This window comes from Vombatus ursinus, unplaced genomic scaffold (assembly GCF_900497805.2).
Source record: "Vombatus ursinus unplaced genomic scaffold, bare-nosed wombat genome assembly UNPS02015255.1, whole genome shotgun sequence".
In the NCBI taxonomy this organism is placed as follows: domain Eukaryota; kingdom Metazoa; phylum Chordata; class Mammalia; order Diprotodontia; family Vombatidae; genus Vombatus; species Vombatus ursinus.
The window spans coordinates 23,716,273-23,736,263 of NW_020955033.1; the positions used below are offsets into that span (position 1 = coordinate 23,716,273).

The 19,991-nt window shown below is 38.8% G+C and overlaps 1 protein-coding gene across 3 annotated transcripts in view; it reads left to right on the top strand.

The window, feature by feature from the left end:
• LOC114031939 (transmembrane protein 241-like) overlaps window positions 1-19,991 on the top strand; it is a 170,165-nt gene that overhangs the window by 65,771 nt on the left and 84,403 nt on the right. For 2 of the 3 annotated variants that reach the window (XM_027847156.1, XM_027847158.1), the window contains 5 exons: window positions 1,899-1,950; window positions 7,690-7,738; window positions 8,670-8,715; window positions 9,879-9,914; window positions 13,565-13,599. In XM_027847156.1, the coding sequence (XP_027702957.1) occupies window positions 1,899-1,950; window positions 7,690-7,738; window positions 8,670-8,715; window positions 9,879-9,914; window positions 13,565-13,599 (218 nt within the window). The remainder of the gene's footprint in view (window positions 1-1,898; window positions 1,951-7,689; window positions 7,739-8,669; window positions 8,716-9,878; window positions 9,915-13,564; window positions 13,600-19,991) is intronic. The other variant, XM_027847157.1, reaches the window with a different exon arrangement.

A 19,991-nucleotide genomic window follows, 5' to 3' on the forward strand; every position in this document is an offset into this window, starting at 1 on the left:
CTAATTTAATGTAAAAATAATTTTTAACATTCATTTTAAAAAAAATTTTGAGTTCTACTGTTTACATTCCTGCATGGAAAGATGATATTTGTAACTCATGAGACCTTTGTTAGTATTAGGGTAGTTGGAGGGAAAAAATTATATGTATGTATGTATGTATGTATATATATAGATAGATAGATACAGGGCATAAGGCGAGTTGAAGATGAAGAGGTGATATCTGGAGAATAAAATTAAGGGGTGAGAGGATTATACTAGGAGAAGGAGAAAGGGAAAGGTAGAATGTGGTAAATTATCTCACATAAAACAGACAAGAAAAGGCTTTTACAGTGGAGGGGAAACGGGGGAAAGTGAGAGGGAATGAATGAATCTTATTCTCATAGGATTTGGCTTAAGGAGTGAATAACATACACACTCAGTTGGGTATGGGAAATCTTTCTTACCCTACAGCAAAATGGGGGGGAACAGGACAAGAGAGCAGGGGGATGATAGAGGGGAGGGCAGATTGGGGGAGGGGGTCATCAGAAGCAAACACTTCTGAGGAGGGAGAGGGTCTAAAGAGAGACTAGAATAAATGGGCGGTGGGATAGATGAAGGGAAATATACTTAGTTTTTCACAACATGACTACTGTGGAAGTGTTTTGCATGACTACAAAAAATTTTTTTAAAAAAGTTCTACCTTTTGCAAAAAAAAAAAAAAAATTGAGTTCTAAATTCTCTCCTTCCCTTTCCCATCCCGTCCCTGAGGCAGTAAGCAATTATGAACTAGATTATACGTGTACAATCATAGAACAAGGGTTCTTAACCATTTTCCTGAGCCATGTACCCTTTTTGACAGTCTAGTGAAAGTTATAGACCTCTCTTCAGAATAAATTTTTTTTAATTTCACAATTGAAGGAAATGATTATTTTCTTTTTAAAAACATATTGTTTCAATAAATATTTCCCAATTACATATAAGAACTTTTGACATTCATTTTTTAAAATTTCTAGTTCTCATTTCTCTCCTCTCCCATCGCTCCCCCAGGTACCTTAAGAAAGCAAGCATATGATACTGATTACGCATGTGAAAGTATGCAAAACATGTTAGCCATGTTGCAAAAAAAAAAACCAAAAAAAAAAACACCAGGCAAAAAAAAGAAAGTAACAAAGTATGCTTCAATTTGCACCCAGAGATCATCAGTTGTCTCTCTGGAGGTGGATAGCATTTTTCATCATGAATCCTTTGGTATTGTCCCAGATCACTGTCTTGATCAGAGTAACTAAGTCTTTCACAGTTAGCTGTTACTGTGTACAACACTCCTGGTTCTGGTCACTTCACCTCGAATCAGTTCATATAAGTCTTCTCAGGTTTTTCTGAAGCCATCCTGCTAGTCAAAATGCTCATTTTCAATTAGAGGCTAGTGTTGATTTTTTTTTTGTGTGTGTGTTTTCCATATCCCAGTTCATAGACCTCCTAAAATCTGTCCCTGGATGCCCCAGGTTAAGAACCCCTGATCTAATAGAACAATTGTGCTAAATCAGTAGAGGGCTGCAAGATAGAGCATCTGGTTGGTAAGTAAAGCAAACAGCTGAAAAATGAAGAGGCAGCCAGTCCTATCCTCTTGGTTTTTTGTCATTCTTTGGTCTCCAGTCACTTGTTTTCCTGAGGGCCTACTAGTAGGCAAATAGATCTTCAGGTGACAACCTGTTGTCAAAAACATCACTGCCACTTCCCAGCCCCAGAGAGGAGAGCTGCCCAGGTAACGTGGGATGACCACCTGGGCTTGGAAAGAGTGATGAAAGGTGGGCTTGGTCCTACGTCTTTGGTCTCTCCTCCCTCACCACGACTAGGGAGGGTCTGTGAAACACTTAACCGTGAAGACATAATGTCTCCACTCATTGTCTTTCTCTCCACAGTGCTGCCTTCCTCCTGGTTGCCGCAGGATGTCTCCCCTTTTATGACTCAGAAGTAAGTGCTGACCAATAAACTAGTTTTTTTTCTTCATGTCATCCATGCTCTGAATTATGAATAATAACAATAGATAGTATTTATGTGGTGGTTGTAGGTCTGCAAAGTACTTTGCTCATATTAAATAACTTGATTTTCGCACTCTGTGAGGCAGATTCTATTATTATTCCCATTTTACAGATGAGGAAACTGAGGCAAACAGCAGTGAAGTGACTTACCCAGGGTCACACAGCTAATAAGGGTCTGAGGTTGGATTTGAACTCAGGTCTTCTAGTATCACCTAGCTGCCTGCAAGTTACCTGAAGGTATAACCAGGATTTCACTTTTTACCCCACACTCCATGTGTATTGGGATTATTTCATCCTTTGTATTCATATCCCCTGGAGAAGGAAATGGCAAACCACTTCAATATCTTTCCTAAGAAAACCCCAAATAGGGTCACGAAGACTGAAACAACAGAACAACAAAAATATGTATCCCCAGTGCCTGGCACATATAGTATAGTAGGTATTTAATGGAAGTTAATTAATTGGAATAGCTCAAGCTTGTAGAGTTCTGACAAATAAAGTGGAAAGAGCATTAGACCTAGAGTCAGAGGGCACGTTTTTGAATCCCAGAGGTTTTACTTACTAGATGCAGGCTTGTGGACAAATCCTTTCTTCTCTCCATGTTTGAGTTTGCTTATTTGTAAAACAGGAATGATAATATCATATTACAATCCCTGTAGGCTTGTAGTGCAGAAAGTACTTTGTAAACTTTATATACCATATACATCTATGTACATGTTGGTTACTATTGTTGTTTTAAAAAACATCATTAGACCTAGAGTCAGAGGGCATGTTTTTGAGTCCCAGAGGTTTTACTTACTAGATGCAGGCTTGTGGACAAATCCTTTCATCTCTCCATGTTTGAGGTTGCTTATTTGTAAAACAAGAATGATAATATCGTATTACAATCCCTGTAGGCTTGTAGTGCAGAAAGTACTTTGTAAACTTTATATACTATATACATCTATGTACATGTTGGTTACTATTGTTGTTTTAAAAAACATCAGGTTTGCATTAAAAAAAAAACCCAAACAAAACAGTTCCAGACTTCCCACGTTTTTTCCTGTCCTTTTCCTGTCTACCAGTGTTATAGCAATCTGATTACAAGGAGCTTGATTGTTACCTGCTGTACTAGTAGGTGCCCAGGAGTGAGTAAATCAGAGGGTCATACAGGGAGAGCTTGGAGACACCTTTAAAAGTAATTTTTTCTCTCTTTTTACACATGAAAAGACAGAGCCCCAGCATGCTGAAGTGAAGGCTAAAATTCGCACAGGTAGCCAATTACCGAGCTGTGATTTGACCATAGGTTTTCTGCTTCTAAAACAGGTGTTGCTTCCACCGTAGAACACTGAGTTTTTAATTGAAGCCGTCTGAGACTGGATCAAGTTGTGTCCTCCCCCCATCTCCCTCCCAGCTATGTGCACCTGGCCTAACTTTGCTCAGCTCTGGTAACCCCTGGTTGACTTTTGGAAGGATTTTCACTTTATCTGCTACCCTAAGAGCAAAAAACAGAGCTCCAGTGCAGAAGCCCAGTAGAGGTACTGTTTTACAGGCAAACACACCAACTATGCCATTTCTTGTGTAGGAGACACAGGAGGACTTCTAGCACCTCTCTCACTAGCAGGTTTACTTTTGATCCGGTCAGACAGCAAGACAGGAATGGAGTCATAATAAGGGGTTAAATAAGCTTATTTTATTCTAGTCTAGTCTTCTTAAAGGGAGTTTGCTGACAATGGGAGCACCAGCTCCTACAGTATTCCCTAACAACCCTTCTCAAAGGGGCTGGCGTGAAGGGGGCAACTACCCCTCCATCTTGATGGGGTCAATTGAGACAGCACAACTTGTGCTCTCCCCTAAATCCCCCAAGCCTTGATGGGGGCCGATGTAGGCATGCGCAGCATTCAGCCTGCACATCGGCCCCTACGTGGTCCACAGTCGCTGACCAGTGCCCACTTGCTTTATAGGTCAACAGACAAAGAAGGCATATTGCCAGGAATAGCCTCACAATTTTACATTACTTCATCCCTACATCTACTGTGACTGCATAATAGAAACTATTTTCAACCATGATCGTGAGAACTCGTATTTAACACCTGGAAACTGGAGATTGTTACGGCTATGGATCCTGGAAAGAAAACTCTAAGAAAGAATAACAAAAACCCAGCTTACACACACTAAAATTCACCTTACTCACAGGCATCTACATGGGTCAGTGGATGGAGCACTGGCCTGGAAGTAGGAAGTTGTTCAGTTGTGTCCAACTCTTTGTGATCCCATGGAGCATAGCACAACAGCATTGTCCCTGGGGTTTTCTTGGTCATTTCCTTCTCCAGTTCATTCTACCGATGAGGAAACTAAAGCAGACAGAGATGAAATGATTTGTCCAAGGTCACACAGCTAGTAAGAATCTGAGGTTGGATTTGAACTCAGGTCTTCCTGACTCTAGGCCCAGCACTTTACTGAGCCATCTAACTGCCTCCACTTAGGAAGATCTACCTCCCAGGGTCGTTGTGAGTATCAAATGAGATTATAATCATAAAGCACTTAGCATAATTCCTGGCATATAGTAAGTGCTATACGAATGTTAGCCATTATTATTATAATTATTGTTGTTATTATCATATGGTGTAATGGATATAGTGCTAAATCTGGAGTCAGGAAAACTTGAGTTCAAATCTTGCCTCAGACACTTAATAGTTATGTGATCTTGGGCATGTCACTTAATCACTGTCTGCCTCAGTTTTTTCAACTGTAAAATAGGGATAATAACACCCACCTCCTAGGAGTTGTCAGGATTAAATGAGATAATGTTTGTAAAATGTGTGGCATATAGTAGGCACTATATATGTTATTATGCTGTTATTATTACTATTATTATATCTCACTGTTGAGTTTTTTGAGTAAAACATATACTCAAATGGTTTCTTCTTATACACGAGATATTGCTTAACTTACTGGTTATGCCCAGTCCCCCTTTTTAGCAGCATTGTAAAGCCTTGGGTGACAATCTTAGGTTTTTCCCTCCTAGGGTGAGGGGCTCTGAAAGCTGATCTCCTGAGAGAAGGAGGCAGCATATTTCTTCCTTCCCCCTAATCCCATGTAAGGTAAAAGCTCCAAATTGAACTCTCTCAGGGAGATGCTACCCAGTAATTTGACTGTAGCAATATATAATACTTTAATCTCTTTTGAAACCGGGACTGTTTCTGCTTTCTCTCTTTCTCTTTTTCCCTTCCTGGGGTGGGGATTTCTGCAGGTGCTCTGATTCCTAGGCAACCCACCTTCAGCTGCTACCATTGTGCAAGTCTGGTCTAAAGGAGCTTCCCTGGGTTTAGTGGATTAGCAGACGGCGCAAAGCTGGGAGGGAGGGCTAATGGATGACAGGAAGGATCCAGAAAGCTTTTGATGGGCCAGAAGATTGGACTGAATCTAAGATGGTACATGGGATAGAGTACCGGATCAAGGGTCAGGAAGACCTGAGTTCAAATGTGGCTAGCTGTGTGACCCTGGATGAGTCATTGTATTTGTTTGCCTCAGTTTCCTCATCTATAAAATGGGGGTCATAATAGCACCTACCTTCTAGAGTTGTCGTGAAGATCACTGAGATTATAATTGTAGAGTGCTGCACACAGGCACTATATACATGTTAGCTATTATTAAATTCAATAGAAATAAATGTAAAATATTATACTTGGGTTAAAAAAAAAAAACTTCACAGGAGCAAGAGAGGGGTGGCCTGGTGGGTAAGCAGCTGTTTTGAAGAAGAGATAAGAGTTTTACTGAACTGTCTGACCAGTATGAGTCAGCATTGGGATGTGGCATTCATAAGAAGCTAATATGATCTTGGTGTTCAGAGGTAAATCATCCAGAAATAAGAAGTGCTAATCCCTCTGTTCTCTGCCCTGATCGGACCCCTTCTGGGTTGCTGTTTTCAAAGACGTTGATAAACAGGAAAGCATCCAGAGGAGGGCAAAGAAGATGGTGAAAGGCTTTGAGTCTGTATTATATAAAGATTAATTGGGGCAGCTAGGTGGCATAGTGGATAGAGCACTGGCCCTGAAGTCAGGAGGACCTGAGTTCAAATGTGGCCTCAGACCAAACACGTGACACTTGACACTTACTAGCAGTGTGACCCTAGGCCAGTCACTTAACCCCAATTGCCTAAAAATTAAAAATTAAAAAAAAAACTTAAAAAAAAGATTAGTTGAAGGATATTTAACTTGAAGAAGAGAAGACATAGGTGGTGGGGGGAGAAGGGGCAAGGGTAACATGATAGTTATATTCAGGTATTTGAAGGGCTGTCACGTGGAAAGATTTCTGTTTGGATTCTGAGGGCAGAACCAGAAACAATTCATCGAAGTTGCAAAGGGAGCAGTTTAGGCTTGAGGTCAGAAAAAGTTTCCTAATAATTAGAACTATCCAAAAGTAAAATAGGCTACAATGAGATTTTCATGCAGCGACTGTATGGCCCCTTGTTGGGTATGTTATCAGGGGTATTTCTTTCATATACAGAGTGTCCCCAAAATCTTTTTTTTTTGTCTAGGTAATGGGGTTAAGTGACTTGCCCAGGGTCACACAGCTAGTAAGTGTTATGTGTCTGAGGCCAGATTTGAACTCAGGTCCTCCTGAATCCAGGGTCGGTGCTCTATCCACTGTATCGCCAAGCTGCCCCGTCCCCAAAATCTTAATGATTCCCTCAGGTTGAAAGTACATTAGAAATTTTGGGACACCAAAGATGGACTATAAGTATAGGATGGACTAGATCAGAAGTATCAAATATGTAAGCCAGTGGAACCAGATTAAAATGTAATTGGGAAACATTTAACAAAATAAATAAAAGTACAATAGAACATTGATAATGGTAATATGTGGCTTTCTAAGTCACTATGCAGCTGCTGGGTTCCTTATGTATTGTTTAGCAGTTCCTCCATTTCTATTTGAATTTGACACCCCTGCAACAAGCCTTTTTGCAACACAAATTCTGTGATTCTGTGATTCATAGAGACGTTATGATAATCCTTTCAACCAACTACTTTGAAAGGCAGCTATGTGACATAATGGTTCAAGTGATGGGACCTCGAGTCAAGAAAACCTGAGTTCAAATCCAGCCTCAGACATTTATTTAATAGCTTTGTGACCCTGGGCAAGTCACTTAGCCTCTGTTTGCCTCAGCTTCCTTAAATGTAAAGCAGAGATAGTAGCAGCACATACTTCAACAATTGTTGTAAGGATCAAAGGAGATCATATTTCATTCAAATAAGATACATTTTCAAGTAAAGAAGGGGAAATGGGCAGGGAGAGCCATTGAGATTTTTTTTTTTGGTGTTCTCCTGGGTATATGGCCCAAAGTGACCCAGGGGAGATGTCCAACTGCATTTAGCACAGTATTTACTTAGCACATAGTAGGTGTTTATTATATTCCCCCTTTCCTTCAACTAGGATGAGAGACCTAGTGGCTGAAACATCCAGCTTTGAAGTTATGTTTTGAAGTATGCTGTCCTGAAAGACTTCCCTTACTGACAACCCACTAGAAGGTTAAACGGGTCTCTAAGGGTTCATCAGCCTTGGCCACCCTTATTACTGGAGCATGCCAAGCATTCTGTAGTCACCACTGTGCTTGCTGCCTTGTGGCTCCAGTACATGGTGTATGTCTATTTCTGCCTAAAATAATTCATTTATTTGTCATTTGTTACAGTTTGATCAAGCTGGGTATTTCTGGGCTGCCGTTCACTTGTTCTGTGTAGGTAAGTTAAAAAGCATGCCAGGAAAAAATAATGAAGACTTTGATAATAGGGAAACATTTAAGATTTGGAAGAGAGGAGGAAAGAAGGAAGGAACAGCTTTGAGGATGGAGTCAGATCCTGCTCATTCTTCATATCAAAGACTGGAACACACCTAATTGTTGGCGGAGGTGTGGACAAGAGGACGAGCAGACTCCAGACACCAAAGTGGAGTTGGATTGAGTCAGAATTCACTGGTGGTTTTCTGAATTGCTTTGGCTTCTTTGGAATTTTCCCTCAATTATATCAGTCCCGACTACCTCTTCCTGTCATTCATGGAAAACTTTAATTAAGATATTGTGACTTAAGATTTACTTCCCCAGACCAATTTATGGAATGTTGGCAAGTCTTTCCTCAAAATCCTGGGAATACACACAAAGGTTTATGTCAAGGTCATTTTCTTTCAATTACATACCAGAAAATTCCAGAGTGGGTTAAATAAAGGGCTTATTTAATTTTTTTTTTTTTTTTGCTTATGTCATGTTGTGAGACATTGTGTTGTGAGAGAACATGCTACTCTGACTTAGTTACCCTCTGTTCAGAATCTGAATGGTGCTGTGTGTTTCTGTTTACCATAGCTAATGTATACGAGGGGAAGTTCAGCTTTTGTTGGCCATTGTACTAGTGAATGACTAACCCTTCCCTGTTTAGTATTCTCTGTGAGTTGGTTTATGTGTTGGAATGCAGTAGCATAGATTGTGACATCTTTCTTGAAGACCTTCAGAAACAGGATAGGTGCCCTTCTGTCTGGCCATAGTACGGTCTCAGTTGGACATTGCTCTGAAGTCCCTTGAGAGCTCCTTCCAGCCCTTTGCTTATCTGATTCAATGACAGTGAGTTTAGTTTATTTACCAGAATGAGCATATATCAGTAGCATGTTTTATTTCATTTACAGGGTCTTACAAAATACTTCACAAGGCCCAGAAATCCAACATGTTAAGGTAAATTTTAAAAGTTTTTTGTAATGTTTTTGTTTTGTTTTTGTTTTTTTGGTTAAAGAAAAGGAATGAGCTACTCACATAGCTAGAGACCTATCAACTTGGGAACTTGGAGCTCTGCTGCATAGGAGAGTGACAGATTTAGATTCCAAAGGCTATTCTCCTCTCTCTCATTGCCATCTGAAATTTTGTAGTCCTAGTTGTCTTCATTCATACCCACGTGTACAATTTTTCTAAGCCACTCAACTGTCAGCTTTAGGTCCTGAACTTACCTCTAGCCTATAGAGGCAGCAAGTTGTTCCCGTGGTTTTTCAGTTTGAATCTGGACAGACACAGAAAGAAGCCTATATCAGCTCTGTTCTCTGGATACAGTGAAACCTTTGGTATACCGGGTGAGGTTGATCTAATTAGTCACTTTTTTGTCAGTTTGGTTAAATGAGGGAATGAGAGGATACCTAATTCAGAGTTTTGTTGAGAGCCACCTTGAATGGTTATTCCTGGAACAACCTAAAGAAACATACTTCTTACAGATTTTCTTTTAAATTAAACTCTCCCAGATGAGCATGAGGTAGCTTCTGTATCTCAAGGAGTTTGATGTCACTACTTAGGTCACACGTTCTTTGGACCATATTCCCAGGAAATCCCCCCCAAAATTTTTTTTAAAAAATTGATTGCTGTTTTATATGATCTCTGTGGCTCCCCCTGCCCAAGTTTCCCCTTCTTCATGTGAAAATGTATCTGTTTTGAATGAAACAAACAAACAAAATTCTTGAAAATTCAGGTGAAAGGCAGTGTGACATAATGGATGGAGAACCAGTCCTGGAGTCAGGATGACTTTTGTCTTGTCACCTGCCTCTGAAACATACTTGTTGGGTGATACTGATCAAGTTATTCAATCTCTCAGTGCCCAAGCAACTCTCTCTAAATTACAGAACATATGGCCAACTGCATTGGTGGGGAGGGAGTTTCCTTGCTGGAAATTTACTACACTGATGTTAAAAAGAAATCCAGGTGCTGGTTTGCATTTAAAGTACCCTTACTGCTGCTTCTTGTTCTTTTGTAACAATATGCCGTTAAGTAATGCCTTAGTAGAGAACTGTGAATATTTTTTATTTGCAAAACAACTGACCGTTTTTTCCCCCTTTTCTACCTCTCTAATTCCCTAGTGACATCGACCAGCAGTACCTAAACTACATATTTAGGTAAAATTACTAACCTCATCATCTTTTTGGTATTGTTTCTTTAACTCATTTCAAAAACATTTTCTAGTCACATTTTGAACAGAATACACTTTGAGTCACTGTCCCTCCTTACCAGATTGGTTCAAAGAAATTAATTAACTGTGAGCAGGACAGAAATTAAAATTATTTAGTAGGAGAGCAGGTTAATGTGTATGGCTTTTTTCTAGCTGGAAAGTCACGTCTCCCATTGTCCACTGTAGGCTTCAGCATAAGAAGCCAAGTTAGCTAGGTTTAGGGAAATCTAGGAAGGTTTAAATACAGCCACACTGAGGTAATAACAGAGTCAACTTGGAGATGAGCCTTTTGTCCATTGGATCATCCATTATTTCTGGAGTGAACAACCTTGCTTCCAGCATTCAAAGAGAACTGTTTTTCTCATTTTGAGGTCCCTAATGCTCAGCTAAATATTTATATTGAAAAATGCCTTTTAAACAGCAGGCTTTGCTGCAGGCATGGATGAGAGCTTCTATTGTGCCAAATAGGAGACTTGCATCTGGTCCACCTTGCCTGAATGTTGTAGTGAAAGTCTTTTCATGGAACTTGTCTAAAAACTCAGAATTTTTTTTTTGTTTTGCTTTTAAAATGCTTCCATGGCATTGTACCATTTCAGGCAAAACTTCTAACCAGATCAAACATCAAAGGAATGAAGGATATGGAAAAGCGAAGATTTAGAGCTTTTTTGACCTATAGCTAATTTTCCTGTGCTCTCTTCCCTGGTCCTACCCATTCCTTTATTTTATTATGTGTATATTTATTGCCTGTGAGCCTGATGCTTGCGGCTTCCTGGCTGAGACTAGGGGTCAGCCAACTCAAGCCAAAATCCCATTGCCAAGTCTTTTCTTTCAGCACCAGTGATGAAAATGTGTGAATCAATACTGGGGGCACTGGTTGGCTTCTTGCTGGCATTGGAAACACAGAGGAATGAGCATCCAGAGCTTTCCATTATGCTTGGATTTATGGGTCATCTGTGCTTTTGTGTTGCCAACTCAAAGCATTGCCTGCCAAGGCAGAGAAGTTGGTTTGAGCTCTCAATTTTTTAGTGAGAGACAAGTGGTGAGAAGTTTCTGAAACTTTAGTCCAGCAACCTCCCCCATTTTTTGAGGGAATATTTATTTCCTGGATTTTTCTGTTTAGTGATTCTGAGCACAGCAGTAAGATACTAGAGGGAAATGGGTGTTGCTTAATTGGATAAGGGCATGAAAAAGATGTAGAGAAGAAAGGATGGAGGGGAAGAAGGAAGAGAAGAGTATACATGTAGCAAGAGGTGAATGTAACCACTTAAAGGGAGTAGTTTTGGCCTTTTCTTTCTTCTGGGTTCACAGCTGTGTTATGTGGTAAAAGTAATGTGGGGAAGCAACATAGGGAAGTGGCTAAAGGGCTGGCCTTGGAGACAGGAAGAACTGTATTCAAATCCTGGCTTTGTTACATATTATCTATATGACTGTGGATCATATCTATATGACTGTGGCTCTCCATCTGCATTGGTGGAGGGAGTTTCAGCATTAGGAGCTCCTCAAATCAACGAAATCACAAGTCTGTCTCCCTCCCTAAAACAAAATTTTAAAAGCTTAACCTTGGTTTTTAGGAACCTTTAATTAATTGGCATTTAATAATGACTCTGGGAAATTCTGGTGTCCTGTTACTTCCAGACTCACACTTAATCTGGGTTTTTCTAGGATGCTTCTGGCCTCATTTAGTCTATAGCTGTTTAAATGGGAGGACAATTTTCCAGGGGCTCTGAATCAGAGAATTTTAGAGCTTAATGATCATTCAGCCCAAACCCTTTATTTTACAGATGAGGTTTCTTTGAAATGGTGGTGTTTTAAAGCCCCAAAGGAAACGTAGGAATTCTCTCCTGGGTATGACAAATAGATTTGGATAGAGCTGAAGGAAGATTTATTGGGTGTAGCATGGGGAGAGTTTATTGTTTGGTGTGTGGAGAAGAAATGGGTGCCATATTCTGGTGTGTTATTTTTTCCAAATTAGCACATTATTTAATCCTATCATTCCATGGCTGTAGCTATTGTATATAATTTCAAATTATAGACTTCAAAGAGATTTCTGCCAAGAATGTACATGCTTGCAATGACTAGAATAACCAGAAATTTAGTTCTGGTAAAATTCCAGTGGTAGCTAGTGGACCGACTCTTTCACCAAGCTCTTTCATCTGACTTTGGGCTCCTGGCTCAGTAACCCCTAGTTTCTAGGGGCTACTTCTTAAAGTTTATTTCCTTCTCCTTTGGTACCTTTTTTCTCCAACTATCCTACAGTGGGAGTAATAGCACTGCAAATACCACCATAGTTCCTCTGTCTCAGTAACTCTAAGGCAAAGTTGAGCTGGTCTGATGCAGCACGTCATTCTTTAGCTTGGATTTTGCCCTCTTTCCATCCAATTTGGCAGAAATAGTATCTTCATGTGGCCTCTGCCCCTACTGGATACCCTAGCCAGACCTCACCCCCTCTTTTCTCTGCCCCTAGCCCCCAAGTAGAGAAGTATATGTTTAGGACTTTCCACACCTTCAGTTCAGTTCAATCCACATTGTTTTTTAAAGATAGTACTATGTTTAAGGCACTGTGGTAGGTGCTGGGAACATGCCATCCAAGTTTACTTGTCTGATGTTTCAGTTCCTTTGAGTCATGATTGATAGCAGCTACCTCATTTTATAAAGTAATCCATGCTCATGTTTTACCTCTCCAAATGAACATCTTTATGTATGAAGGGAACACAATGCCATAAGCCAAAGAACCAATTATAATGATGAGTATTTCCTCCACCTATTGGTCTCCTGATCTCAGAACCTAGAACTCAGGCTAGCATGATTAGAAATGTAGTGAAGTATATTTTTGTGGGAAGGCTTGGTTACTTAACTACTTCATGTAAAATTGCTTCTCTGAAATAGTGCATTCCAAGTTCTAAATAAGGATCTTTAACAGAAACTTTCAGAAAAATAAAATAAAAACAAACTGTCCAGAATGAAGAGATTCACGTACATTTTTTTCTGATCTTCTTTGTACATGGAAATGTTCGTGCTTATTGATATTGATCAAATTCATAATAAAAAAAAGAAAATTGAAACATAACTCACTAGTAAATTGGGGACCCCCTGTTTAGCTTTCTAACACTGGGATTGGACAATATGGTTTCTTCCAGTTCCGTAGTTCAGCAATAATGGCCGCTATGAGGTTGGCTTCTTGGTTACAGCATCATGTTGTACTGCAATGGGTTAGTTGGGTATTCTCTTAAGAGGGACTGAGAAAAATAACAGCACTGAGTCCAGCCAGGAAACTTAGGAATAGGGAGTAGAACTCGAGATCTAGGGCAAGTGGTAAGTGGATTTGCACATCAAAATAAGATTGCTTAAGTTTTTCATCTCTTTCAGTAAATGGGAAGAAGGTAAAGTATGTTTAGGCAAAATGATGGTGTGTCAAGGCAAGTTAACAAGCATTTAATAAGCTCATACTGTGTAAGCCATAGAATGTAATATATAGTTAATAAAAATTTGTTATCTTGGAGAATTTGCTTTGGAAAAAACTTTGCTACCTGATAGAATAAGTTAAAAAATTTCTTTCACTTACTGAATTCATATGTAACACCTTGTTGTCTTTTTTAGCATGGTCCTGTTGGCCTTTGCATCTCATCCCACAGGTGAGATTAAAACTATAAATTTCTTGATGTAACTTTATGTATTCCTTGATGTTCTTTATGGACAGATGTACTGCACTGGGGCAGACTTGTGGTCCTGAGTCCTTGACTGGAGGTTTGGTTCTAGTGGGCGGCTCTACTATTGTCTGCCCATGGGACTTGATGCACATCACAGCCATGTTGGATCTCCATTTCTTTCTCTGTAAAATCAGAGGATTGGGCTATATGCCTTCTTCCAGATCTACAGTTTAGCCATAATGGCCACCATGTTGTTTGTTTCTTGCTTGTAGCAGAGTATTGGGCTGATGATGGCATTGGGAAACAGCTTATGGTGATATGATTCCTTTCCTGGATTTCCCAGAATGCCCACAGTGGTTGAGAATTGGAGTAGCATCAGAGCAAAAAATTACACTGTTATTTAGTGTGACCAGTGCTTTAGAGCTCATTAAGACAATCCACATTGTTTACTTGGGGTGACTACCATGCATTTTCTATTCCTGATGTTGAAGCTACGACTGGGCCTGGGGTGGAGAGAAGTACCTCATAGCTTGGATACCAACTCCAGTGTGGCCACAGCATGCTCCATTCTGCCAACCTGCACACTCTGTGGATCTCAAAGAATAAAAGTGATCTCACGTTGCCAGTCAACCTTGGACACAGTCCTGCTGGTGCTCAGTCAGTACATCCATGATCTTCAACATAGTGCAGTGTGTTGACTGCCAAAAAATGTTCACATTAATTGTTAAACCAAATGATCCTTGCTGAAATGGTGCTCATCTCTACATTATGATTGCCAGCCTGTGCTTTTCTGAGCGATGTTTTTTTTGTTTTTTTGTTTTTGTTTGTTTGTTTTGTATTTTTTGAAGGAGGGGTAGGTCTTCACTAGGCCCTTTTCTCTGGGACTCTAACGTGATTGGAGATAAGTCAGCACTATCCTCAGCTATCCTCAGAGGTATTTACAGTACAAAGATATTTTAGCTCCTGCCTTTGAGGTTGATTTGTTTGCTACTTTTGAATATTTAACTGGAAGAAGAAAATCCAGCAAGCCAAAGGGATCCTAGGTGAAAAGGTTTTTTTTAGTGTGAAACTGAGGACAAACCCAGCCAATTCAAAACAATGTGGAACTTCCTGACCCAGGAAAACAGGAAGTGGTTAGATTTTTCTCCATTCTTACTTGCTTATGAAACCAGCTCTCAGTGAGGTTCTTCTTCTCCCCCTCTTGGCCCACCTTCTAGACAATTTGCTGTTCTTGAGCATTTCCTTCCAGGACTGGGCTGGCGAATAAAAAGAGCTGAAACCTAAACTAGTTCATTTTGTAAATTTTTGGCATTTCTGGTGAAAGCATTAGGGCAGGGAGGAGTTTTTTGTAATTGTTTTTTACTATCTTTAGATTTCATTTATTTACACTGTTCTTGTTCCCCTTTACCATGTATAATCTGAAATGAAAGGAGATCCTCCCAGAAAACATGTGAAGTAGGTAAGGCGGGTGGTATTACTCCCATTTTACAGATGAATAAACTTATACAGAGGCTAACTGCCAATTTAGGCCATTTATCTTCCTTAAAGACCTTTCACAGGAGGGCAGCTCTATGGATCATCGGGTTCAATCATAGATTCATGGAGCTGAAACCACTTCACAGATCATTTAGTCCAACTCACTTGAAGGGGAAGTCATGGTTCAGGAGTCCTCTGAAAACTTATGGAAGGAGAGGGGAGTAGAAGCTGCAAATACAGGGCTAGGGAGGCGTTTACTCAGTCTCCCACATACTCAGTGGGACCTGGTTCTGTTTATCTGGGCTTGTGACTGCACCTAAAGTCAGGAAAGGGAGTAAAAACCATGAGTGCAAAAGATGCAACTCTCTTTCCCAATGGACTTCCAACTCTACCTGCTCCACATCTAGATGTGAAGAGCTTGGTGAGGAAATAGGACAGTTACAAGGTAATCAGAGAAGCCATTGTGTAGAAGGTGTGTTTAATCAAGGTCTGAAAGAATCGATGGAATTTTGAAGGACAAAGGTAGTAGCAATCTGTCACCATCATATACCACAACTTGTTCAGCCATTCCCTGGTGTACTGTGGTGTAAGAAAGGATGAGCTTAATGATCTTAAAAAAACATCGAACTTAACCCCAATTGCCTCACAAAGAAAAAAAATGGGAAGACTTACACGAAATAATGAAGAGAGAAATGAACAGAACCAAGAGAGCATTGTATATAGTAACAGCAATAATGTTTTAAGAAGAACTTTGAGCGACCCAGTCGTTTTGACTATTATAAGTACCCAAATTAACTAAAAAGGACATATGAAGAAAGACGCTATCTGCATCCAGAGAAAGAACTGATAAATAGAAGTATAGAATAGTTTTACACACACACACACACACACACACACACACACACACACGTATTGGTGTCTATTGGTAACCATCTTTAGGATGGGAAGGGGGAGGGAAGAAAAAAAGAGGAAAAAAATTTAGTATATAAAAATTATATATATATATTATATGTAAATGGAATAGCAAGTTGTACATAATAGATTTTAATTTTCACGTGCAATCTTTTTTATTATACTATGTTAGGGAAATTCTTATTTTATTCCATAAATTCAAAATAAAATAAATTTAAAAAAAGACAAAAATCAGAGGAGAGGAAGTCATTCCAGATAGAGGGATAGGATTGGGGAAAGCTGCAGAGCCAGGAAATCATATTGTATCTTTGTGTTCAAACAAAGATTAGTCCGGATAGGTTGCAGTATAGTGTTCATATTGGGAAATAATAAGTAGAGAAGACTGGGAAGAAAGATCTTGTATACTGTGGAAGGTCTTGAATTCTAGGAAAAAGTGTGTCTGGATTTTGTTTGATAGGCAATGGTAGTCTGTTGAATGATTTGGAAGCAGAGTGGGACACAATCAAAGAAAGCTTAATTTAACAGGGGTGTGTAGGATCTCTTGGAAGGATAGAGAAGTCCGGGAGTAAGGAGGTTTTTCTATTTGTCTAGGAATGGGGTTAGCAGCAATAGTGGGAATGGAAAGGATGAGATAGATGTCAGAGATCCTCCCAGAAGTTATGTGAAGTAACTAAATCAAGTGGTATTATTCCTATCTTAAAAATGAACAAATTGGTATACACAGGCTAAGTACCAGGACTAGCATCCGTATCTCCTGAATCCCTAGTCTTCTACTTTTACATGTACCATTTTTGAAAGGTAGAGTTTTAAAGTCGTTTCATGTATGTAGATTTCATGCTCATGTCTAATCATGCCACTTAAAGTGAGGTTTATAATTTCCATTATGTTAAATGCTTAATAAAGGAATTCTTATGTTTGTAATTTTAAAGTTTTTCTTGTTTTCTTATTTTTAAAAACTATTTTTTGATCATATTTTCACACCATTTTATGTAATGTCTAAAAGTACTATTTCATTCTATTATGGTGTGTATCTTTCCTTTTTGTGGTAGGCAATATATAGTACTCTGTTTCTTAAATTAATTTTGTTACTTTATTTTTTATTTAATGTAACATTTAAAATTCCTAGAACAATTATAGTACCTCTTGATTATTGTCAATTGATTGATTTTTCATGCGCCTCCAAGTAGTTGCAAAGAGTAGTAACAGAATTCCTTAAAATCTAGATAAGGATATTATTAGCTACCTGTTTGAAGAATTATATCAATTAAGAGCTACACTCTGATACCTCATTATGAAATGAAGATGACTTCAGTTTTCAAGGGCCAGAGGAATATGGGAAAGCCTGGTACATGCCTAGCAATGGACCATGTATGCTCCTGTCATCCACAAACCATCTGAGGTAAGCTCAGAGAAGGTCACAATTAGAAAGTTGGCCACTGGATGCTGTATTTGTCCAGTCTTATCAACTCAAGAGGACTAGCTGTTAAGGTATAGAGGCATTATGATGTGGTGATGAATATCCACACTGGTGAAATCATGAATTCTATCAATTACAAATCACTTTCCAGAAACCAAATATTGTCCATTGATTGAGGAATGAATGGTTAAACAAAATGTGGTCCATGAATGTAATGGAATATTACCGTGCTGTGAGAAGCAATGAATATGATCAATACAGATTCACATGGAAAGACTTACATGAACCGATACAGAGTGAAGTAAGGAAAGCAAAGAAAAGAATATGTAACAATTACCACAACATGAAGAGAAAGAACAAACACCACAGTGTAACCAAAAGTGAATGTTGTTGTTATTCAGTTGTGTCTGACTTTTCATGACCCCATTTGGGGTTTTCTTGGCAGAGATACTGAAGTGGTTGGCCATTTCCATCTCCAGCTCATTTTATAGATGAGAAAACTGAGGCAAACAGCGTTAAGTAACTTGCCCGGGGGTCATATGGCTAGTTAATATCTAAGGCTAGATTTGAACTCAGGAAGATGAGGCTTCCTGACTCCAGACCTGGCACTCTATTTACTGTGCCACCTACCTGCCCCAAATGAAAGTTACAGAATTACAAAGTACAAGAATGGCTTCAAAGAAGAGTAGAGAAAATACTTCTTACTCCTTTGCAAAGATGGGAGGTCCACAAGTGTGAGACTTTGCATTTATTTTCAGATTTTTTTTTGTTGACATATGGATTGTTTTTGCTAATTGTTTTTTTCTCTTCTTTTTTACCCTCTATTTTTCTATTAAACATTATTTTTGGTCATAAGGGATAGCTGTTTAGGAGGAGGGAAGGGGAGAGATACAGGAGGAAATTCAGGCAATGGAAAAACAAAAGATATCAATATATTTTTATTTGTGAAAAAAAATGTTACTTTCCAGGATAGGGATAATTACTAGTTTTATTTTAACTACCTTAAAATTGTTCAAGAATAGTTGTAAGTGCTTGAGAAAGGCACCAGTGTCAGATGTATCTAAAGCCTAACACTGTTAGCCTAGAGAACAGAAAGCTCAAAAGAAACATTATAGTTGTCTTCGAGTGCTTGAAAGGATGTCATTTGGAAGAACGTTTGACTTCTTTTGTTTGGTCTTAGAGGGTGGAACTGGCACCAGTGAGTGGGAGCTGCAAAGAGACAAACTTGGGTTTTGTATAAGGAAAATATTAACACTTAAGAGTCTTCCAGAGTGGAATGGACTGCTTTGGAATGTAAAGGGCTTGTCTTCACTACAAGTTTTCAAGCCAAGGCTGGATATGCTACATGTATTCTATGTGTTGTAGTAGGGATTCTTTTCTCCAATGTGAATTTTGCTAGATGACAGCTGATGCCTCTTCCAACTCAGAAATTCAGTGATTCTTTAATCTTAAGTAAGAAAATTGTCTTAATTTTTTTTGTTCTGCTTCCTGAGCCCTACACATCACTAAGAATGTCAGTCAACTTGCCTGTGATTTATGCTATTTAAAAAAACTAAAACAAGACAGATGCATTTACAGGTTTGATCAGATTGTCAAAGGATTACTGTGTATATGTATTACAATAAATATCTAATCCAAGCTCGTCGATGGAACACTCACAAACTCGTTCTTGTGAATTTTGCTCACAAAGCGAAACTTTATTCAATAAATCTGTCCATCAATCAAAGACTCAGATTTCCTGAGGACCATAGATCTGAAGGCAAGACCCCTCAGAGACGGAAAAATTCCAGATTTGGAAGGAAACACTAAGTTCTTTTTCTCTGGACATATTTGGAAAGGCTTAAAACATTTTTTTAAAACCTCTTGACTTATTGTCTGTGACCGAGTTCAAATTCCATAGAGGGACACAGCCAATATGTGTGAGTATTTCCTATTCCACTAAGTGGAACTAAAAGAATGAACTTACTTCAGTTGAAATAAATGTAGCCTTTGGACCCTGAAGTAAAATGAACACATATTGTTTGTATGTAACTTGTTCCTTCTTTGCACTGTTGGTTAAATGTGAAGACTTTGAAGGATGCCTGTGGAATTTATTCATTACTGAATGTGAGTTGTGTAAGGCAACCTTGTCCCCCTCCTAAAACGCTATTTTGAAAAATGCTCTCCACTCTCCCCCTTTCCATTCTGCACCACATAAGCACTAATAAAACCATTAGATAGCTCTACATAATCAAAGGAATACTCGAGCAGTGAATGACCAGTTGTGTTTCACCGATAACAGCCTCAGAGCAAGTTTGTCCATCGTCTATTTATTTTTCTATCTATTCATTGATTTATTCATTTATCTAATTACTTATTTATCCATTAATTTATCTATTTATCTACTCTTATCCATTTACTTATGCATTCAATCATCTATTTTTCTGTCTATTCATTTATTTAATTACATATTTATTAATTTATGTATTCTTATCCATTTATTTATTGATTCTCATTCATCTTCTTCCTTCTTCTCTTCCTCTCTCCTTTCTTTCTTTCTTTCTTTCTTTCTTTCTTTCTTTCTTTCTTTCTT